This window comes from Penaeus japonicus, unplaced genomic scaffold (assembly GCF_977035675.1).
Source record: "Penaeus japonicus unplaced genomic scaffold, GWHDUDI00000001_assembly GWHDUDI00000008, whole genome shotgun sequence".
Classification (NCBI taxonomy): domain Eukaryota; kingdom Metazoa; phylum Arthropoda; class Malacostraca; order Decapoda; family Penaeidae; genus Penaeus; species Penaeus japonicus.
This window is the reverse complement of record NW_028234410.1, coordinates 21,079,006-21,086,505: the sequence shown is the minus strand read 5'-3', so window position 1 is coordinate 21,086,505 and position 7,500 is coordinate 21,079,006. Positions and strand designations below refer to the sequence as shown.

Genomic DNA, 7,500 nt, shown 5'->3' with positions numbered 1-7,500 from the left:
TGGCAAACTTAACGTGACGGGAGTTCCCTCCACGAGCGACGAGACACGAACGGCGAAATCCGGCCACAGTTTAACCGAAGACAACGAAACACTGAAATGAGATCTGAAGCCTCGAACGAATAACAGCAGGGAAGCTAAAAAAGGGAAGATAAAAAGGAGCAAACGCTCAAGAAAGGTAACAAGAGAGAGAAAAGGGAAAAGAAAAACAGAAAATAGTAAATTTGTGCAAATTGCATTAGGCCTAAAATGAAGAAATCGAAGGTTGACTGGAGTCGCTTTGGGCTGGTGTCTGACGGGGACACGGACGCCTCCGAGACCACGAGGCTGAAGGACCCGGCATTGGAGGAAGGATACTACGGGGGGCAGGACGCCGAGCTCTTCGCGGAGGAGAAGGTGAGTGCGAACACAAAGGACTGCCGTTGGATAGTGAAAGGGAGGGGGGGGGGGAAGAGAAGGGGTTGAAGGGGTAGAGGCAAGCGAAAGGGAGGCGGAAGAGTAAGGGAGGGAAAGGGGGAAAGAGAATGGAAAGGGAAGGGAGAGGATCGAGGCAAGGGAAAAGGAGGGTAAAGGGGGAAGGATGAAGGGAATGGTGAGGAGAGCGATGAAAAGGTGGTAGCATTGTAAAAACTAAAGGACGGGAAAATGTAGCAAATGGACGAGTTTCGTTAAACATAAACAGAGTGTATCTATAGCAGGGAAAAAGTACGACGAAATATATCCAATTTATATAACTATATATCTGTATGTATATCAATCTCTCTCTCATTCTTTCTCTCTCTCTCTCTTTCTCTCTCTCTCTCTCTCTCTCCTTTCTCTCTCTCTCTCTCTCTCTCTCTCTCTCTCTCTCTTTCTCTCTCTCTCTCTCTCTCTCTCTCTCTCTCTCTCTCTCTCTCTCTCTCTCTCTCTCTCTCTCTCTCTCTCTCTCTCTCTCTCTCTCTCTCTCTCTCGCTCTCTCTCTCTCTCTCTCTATTTATCTATCTATAGATGTATATGTATACATACATACATACATGCACACATACATATATATATATATATATATATATATATATATATATATATATATATATATATATATATATATATATATATATATATATATATATATGTTGTATATACTTACAGATTTATAAAATAATTCAAGAGAAAGAGAAAAGAGAAAGGCTAACACAATCTAAGGGAAAGAACAAGTTTTCAAGGAACCAGTCAAGAGTATAATGTGCAGCCCAGAGCAACGTGCCAGGCAGAAGAGGGATGAAAGCAGACATGAGAACAGCTGGGAAAATAAAATTAAAAAATAAAAATCTAGAATGAAAGAGGAGGAGAAGTAGCATCAGGCCTTTAGTTCTATTTTTTGTAACTCAGATAGGCGTTAACACAATTAAAGGAAATAGCGCTGAGAGGAAGATGAAACTGGTTAAAAACAACGAAAATGCAGATAGTAAGAATGCACAGCAAATGTGAAAAGTCGCAAAAGTTTATTACATTCAATTCTATCAACTAGTATTTTTGTGATACACATAGAAATACAGCAAGAAAGCCAGGCACGAACTTGAAAGATGATTCCTGATAAACTTTAAAAGGAAAACAAATATATATATAATATATTATATAAATATATATATATATATATGTATATATATATATATATATATATATATATATATATATATATATATATAGATATATATATATATATATATATATATATATAAAGGAGATCGACAAATCGGCCTATTGAAAACATGTAGAACAACTAAATAGGCGGATAGACAGGCAGATAAGTAGACAAAGAAATAGATGGATAGACTAATATATAGACAGATAGACAAGGTAAACATATAGCCAAATAATCAATAGAGAAAGACAAACGGATAAAAAACAATCACTTCCACACCAGCTCATGCACGACCCTCCTCCCCCTGGCTCCCCGCAGGGCGACACGCCATGGTGGAAGAGCACTTTCTTCGTGAGCGAGCGCGTGCTCTTCGGGACGTGGGACGGCGTCTTCACGTCCTGCCTCGTCAACCTGCTGGGCGTCATCGTCTTCCTGAGAGTGGGCTGGGTCGTCGGAGAGGCGGGGGTTCCGCTCGCTGCCCTCGTCGTCCTCGTCTCCGGTGAGTGGATGGAGGGCGAGGTGTGGGCATGGCCTTTGGGGGCGGTGGTGGAGCGAAGGAAGAGAGGGGGAGAGGGAGAGAGAAAGAGAGAAAGAGAGAAAGAGAGAAAGAGAGAGAGAGAGAGAGAGAGAGAGAGAGAGAGAGAGAGAGAGAGAGAGAGAGAGATTGATTTGATATAAAAATTGTTTACAGAACAGTGTACATGCAAAAAATCAAGGTAAGACGTCAGAGCATCTGCCCAAACTCTCTCAACATCTATTTAAGGAAAGTGCTTATTCAGACATTGATTTTACATGCCAGAAGGGTTGCATCATAAAAGGAAAGAATGAAAGAGAGAAAGAAAGAGAAAAAGAAAGCAAGAAAGAGACGACGACGATTAAACACCGAACTGACACCTCGCTCTTCGCTGACTCCCTCCGCGCAATCCAGTGGTCGTGGTGCTGACGTCCGTGGTGTCAGCGGTGGGGATCTGCGAGCGGACGCGGGTGGAGAGCGGGGGCGTGTACTTCCTCATCTCGCACGTCCTCGGCTCGCAAGTGGGCGGCGCCGTCGGTCTCGTCTATTGCTTCGGGCAGGTGAGTCCTTGTGGCTCTGGTGACCTTGTTTGGAGCGGCCTTGTTGTTATTGTTATTGCTTATTTAATGTCTTATATGTACTATTTCCTTTCAAAATATGAACTTTTAATCACTCTACCATCGTTTTTTTAAGTCTCTGTCTTATGAGTAAAAGCTAGTGTGGATTTCACAAAAAAGGCGATGAAATATATATACCATATACTTCTATGGATATTTTTGTCGAGAAAATTTACATTCAAAGTGCGATTTTAGCCGTTGCTTTTGCACCGATTCTAGTAAATAGGTAAAACCCCTTTCCCCTTTGATCCCAACAACTTGGAAGGGATTGGAAGATCTGCTTCTCCGAATTGACCTTCACGAGCCTTTGAGTCCCAATTCTCGGCCGGAATAGGTAAAAGGCAGATTTTTTTTCCTTTCTACTCGCCTTCTGAAGCTTCTTGAATTTGACAAAATGTGACTTAATCAAAATTCCACGGTCAGAAAAATAGAAAAAAAAAATTGCAACAAATGTTTTATATTTTTCTTTTCAAACGACAAGTTGCTCTAACTTCCAAGGAGAGTTATGCATCGCATATTCAACAACGTACGCGACATACTCTCTGCCATATGAAGGAAACATCAAGCAAAGCTTCGTATTCTGTAAGCTCTATGCTGAAGCTCTGAATTCCAAAACACTATACTAAAATACGACGATTTCAGCCTGGCATGATTAATCGCTGATTAAAACCATGAAACTGCTACTTAATAAGCTCCGACTTCCAATACAGCCGGGAAGAGCTGGCGGGAGGTCTTGCCTTGCTCGTTTCATTTCTCCCTATCGGGCGAGTAATCTCTTTCATTTTCTTTTTTTTATAAATTACTTCGCCATCCTTAATTTGGATCATAAAGTGGCTGGAGGAGACTGCACTTCTCTTGATTGGCCCCTCTCTCTTAAAGGGACTTTTGCTTTGAACGAAAGATCAGGGATGTGTGAGAGATGAGGAAAGGACTTTCTTTGCTTTACTTTTCAATTTTTGTTTGTTCAACTGTGAACGTGAAACAGTACTTAGTCACGGGACTTGTGCTCTTCGAATGTTAACACGAAGCAGTGTCGGTTTATGGCCCTGTGTAGTGTACAGTGATGAAAAACTAACACCTCACTGGAGTATGTGATTGACGTTACCCGGACATAAATAATATTCATTTATTTGTTCAGAACTTCCATCCATACCGAGCTATTCACCCCACCTATAACCCCTAAATAAACAACGCAAACTTTTCTCGCCTCGACCACGACCGCCGTGACCTCGCCCCTTGCCTTGACCCCGCAGGCCGTGGGCATTTCGCTGTGCGTGGCTGGCTTCGGCGAGTCCATGGTGGAACTGCTGGACCTGTCGTGGTCATGGTCGGAGAAGGCCTTCGCTGCGGGCGGCCTGCTCCTGCTGGCGCTCATCAACGTGGCGGGCGTCAAGTGGGTCATCAAGGTGCAGTTCCTCCTGCTGCTGCTCGTCCTCCTTGCCGCCATGGACTTCATCTTCGGCAGCTTCTTTGACCACCCCGACGGTGAGTTGCACGGGCGGAATCGAACCTAGATCTTTCCCATGTAGATGATTCTTAAAGTGATCCGTTGGCATCTGAAGTAACGCGACAGATAGCAAACTGGACCTGAATTAGCTGAAGTTTGAGCAGAAGACTCAAAAGGTGTCCTGTTGTTCTGCTAAAGGGTATACAACATTTGGGGTAAGTAGTTGTAATTCGCTGAACACTGAGAGCCATTGCGAAAAGCTTTGATAGTAGACTCCTGTGTGGGTGAACCTCTGTTGTCTTGCTTTCACTCTTTACTTGTTATTCATGTGAATTTCCTTTTTTTATCAAGATTATCCACAAAATGGATTGTAATCGTAACACAAGAGGACCACGGCTTTCGTAAAATTAAATAAGAAAAAAAGTTTACGTTGCTCATTACAAAAATCTTGAAAGAAAAGCATTTGTGTTCATATATATATATATATATATATATATATATATATATACATATATATATATATATGTATGTATATATATATATATATATATGTGAATATATATATATATATATATATATATGTATGTATATATATATATATATATATATATATATATATATATATATACATATATATACATATATATGTGTATGTAAAAATATATACATACATATATATATAAAGAGATAAAGGTATATAGTTATATATATAGTTATATATAGTTATATAGAAATATAGATATAGATATAAGTAGATAGGTAGATAGAGAGATAGATACAAGTGTATATATGTGTATGTGTGTATATATTTCCAATTTTCCGTATATCAGTGTCACAATTAGAGATCAGAAATACATCGCGCAGTGAGGTTGGCTCGGCCGAAAAATTCCAAATGTTTTTTTTTCTGATAAGATTCATATCTTAATGGGAAAATTGTTATCTAGAAAAAACTGTTTTCCTGAAAAAACAGTTCTATTTCGATTGCAAGAGAAAAAAAATCAATAAAGAAAGAGTGATGACGAAAGTTTTTATTGGCTTTATATTTTATTGTCAAATATCATTATTATACATGATGGAAGTAGCCATCAACATTTCCCTTTATTTTTTTTTTTTTAAATAAATCCTGTAACTAATAGAAGACTTAGAAGAATGAACTCCCGGGTGTCAGCAGGTGCCACAGTCGGTGATCGTAATCCTCTCGGAAGGAGCGAAGTCTCCTTTGAGGCTCATCTGGGACAGCCTCACCGCCACGTCCATCCCCTCCTCCACCTGCGCCACCACACGCCCTGACCTGCGGGACGAACCTGTGCGTGATGCCTGCTCTTTCGGGTCATGGGCTGATCTTTCTCTCTTTCATATCGTGTGTCGGAACCTTCTCCCGATCCGTGTGTCAGGTTCTATTCCCCTTTTGGGAAACGATTTCCGCTCTCAATAATTGTTCTAATTCCTGATCTCAAATCACATGGCAATTCTTATTCCCAGCTCTTCTGCCGATGAACTCCCCACCTTTCTATTGCAAGAATCTCACTTTTAAATCCTTCCAATTCCCACCCCAAACTTACAGACTTCGTCATTTCCGTCTCGCAATTTCCATTCTTAACTCGAATGTCATTACCTATTTTCACCTCATATGCCAATTATGGCGCCTGATTTCCAGTCCCATCCTCTATGCCTGTTTTCACTACTACGGTTTGTGTCAAGTCTAGACCATTCTTACCCAGTAGGCCAATCATAACTCCCAATGCCCCAGTCTCACCTCATATACCCATTCTCATTCTATGTCCCATTCTCAATACCCAGCCACAAAAAAAGTACAAAGCAACGAATGGAAACGAAGGTAAAAGAACGAAGGAAAAAGCAGGAAACACACGAATTTGCCGAAGGCCTTTCCGCTTTATCACGAAAAGGCTTTTGGCCCTTTCGTGTGCTTCCTGCATCTCCCTTCGTTATTTTATCAACAACTCCTTCAGCACGAATCCTTCACAGCTGCTTCCCACTCCTTCCTTTCCCGGACATTACGCAATCACACGTACGCGATGAGGGAGTCGCCGAGGCAGATCTTGAACTGAGGCCCGAGCGTCCAGGCACCGGTGCTCATGTCCAGGTCCGAGCCCACCAGCACCACGGAACCCACGGTGTCGCTGTGGGCGGATTTCTGCGGCGGAAGTGGAGTGTTTTGTAAGAGGGAGAGAATCAGAAAGAGAGAGAAGGAGATTGAAAGAGTAAAGATAAGCAGGTACAAATAAAAAAAAGAGCCTCGAAAAGTGGGGGAGAGACGGAATGATGATGACAATGTAACATTAGGTGAGGGAAATAGTATAGAAAAGGAAAAAGACCGATGATAAACAGTATAAGGCGCAGGGAGAGAGAGGAGAGAGGAGAGAGGAGAGAGGAGAGAAGAGAGAAGAGAGGAGAGAGAGGAGAGAAGAGAGAAGAGAGGAGAGAGAGGAGAGAGAGGAGAGAGGGGAGAGAGAGGAGAAAGAGGAGAGAGAGAGAGAGAGAGAGAGAGAGAGAGAGAGAGAGAGAGAGAGAGAGAGAGAGAGAGAGAGAGAGAGAGAGAGAGAGAGAGAGAGAGAGAGAGAGAGGAAGAGAGAGAGAGAGTTTGTAGTATATAAGAGAGACAAAAAAAAGGAACAAAAAACAGAGCAAATAGGAAAGTATACAAAAAGAGGAGAGAAAGAAGAGGGAATCAGGAATCGTAAACAGAGCGAAGATGAGATACCAGTAAAACAATCAACAATCAGTATCTAATTATTATTATTTATATAGCTTAATTGTGAGACGGTGTTTTTGAAGATTAGTTACATCATCATCTTATTCTGTGCAAAAGTAGCGAATCCCATAATATTCGGTGACATTTACTAACATCACAAAGCTAAAGCATATTTAAAAAAATATTAAATCAAATAAATGTTCTGTCCTCTAAGACCTGAAATACAAGTTATGACTACATGTGAGCTTGGGTGAACACGCCTTCCAGTTTTCAAACATTCACATCACGAAGTTAAGCAACTTCCATTTCATAGTCTGTTGCACTCGATCATCAGTCGCAGGTCGAGGCTAAACACAAGTTCCCGGGAGATGAAAAGCTACGACTCAAGACCTGTTGATTTGTTTATGAGCAAAAATAATTATTTTCATAAGAGTTTTGATGGATTTATGTACCTGTTCTTATTCAGTGATTAGGGATGCTGTAGTCTGGCTGAAAAAGCGTCCGGTTGTAATGAAGTAAATGGGGGAATTTTTGGGACTTTACATTAAAATCATCTCTCTCGCTCTCTCTCTCTCTCTCTCTCTCTCTCTC

The 7,500-nt window shown here is 41.2% G+C and overlaps 2 protein-coding genes across 5 annotated transcripts in view; one reads left to right on the top strand and one right to left on the bottom strand.

The window, feature by feature from the left end:
* The window catches only part of LOC122246762 (solute carrier family 12 member 8), a 38,675-nt gene that overhangs the window by 19,283 nt on the left and 11,892 nt on the right, over positions 1 to 7,500 (top strand). The window contains exons 2-5 of the mRNA XM_086539236.1: positions 1 to 393; positions 1,937 to 2,117; positions 2,547 to 2,692; positions 4,003 to 4,234. The exon at positions 1 to 393 is cut by the window's left edge and continues 568 nt beyond it. Coding sequence (XP_086395362.1) covers positions 247 to 393; positions 1,937 to 2,117; positions 2,547 to 2,692; positions 4,003 to 4,234 — 706 coding nt within the window. The 5' untranslated portion in view covers positions 1 to 246. The remainder of the gene's footprint in view (positions 394 to 1,936; positions 2,118 to 2,546; positions 2,693 to 4,002; positions 4,235 to 7,500) is intronic.
* The window catches only part of LOC122246763 (uncharacterized), an 8,809-nt gene continuing 6,530 nt past the window's right edge, over positions 5,222 to 7,500 (bottom strand). For all 4 annotated transcript variants that reach the window (XM_043005521.2, XM_043005519.2, XM_043005520.2 and 1 more), the window contains exons 4-5: positions 6,230 to 6,351; positions 5,222 to 5,487 (exon numbers count right to left, since the gene is read on the bottom strand). In XM_043005521.2, coding sequence (XP_042861455.2) covers positions 5,361 to 5,487; positions 6,230 to 6,351 — 249 coding nt within the window. In that variant the 3' untranslated portion in view covers positions 5,222 to 5,360. The remainder of the gene's footprint in view (positions 5,488 to 6,229; positions 6,352 to 7,500) is intronic.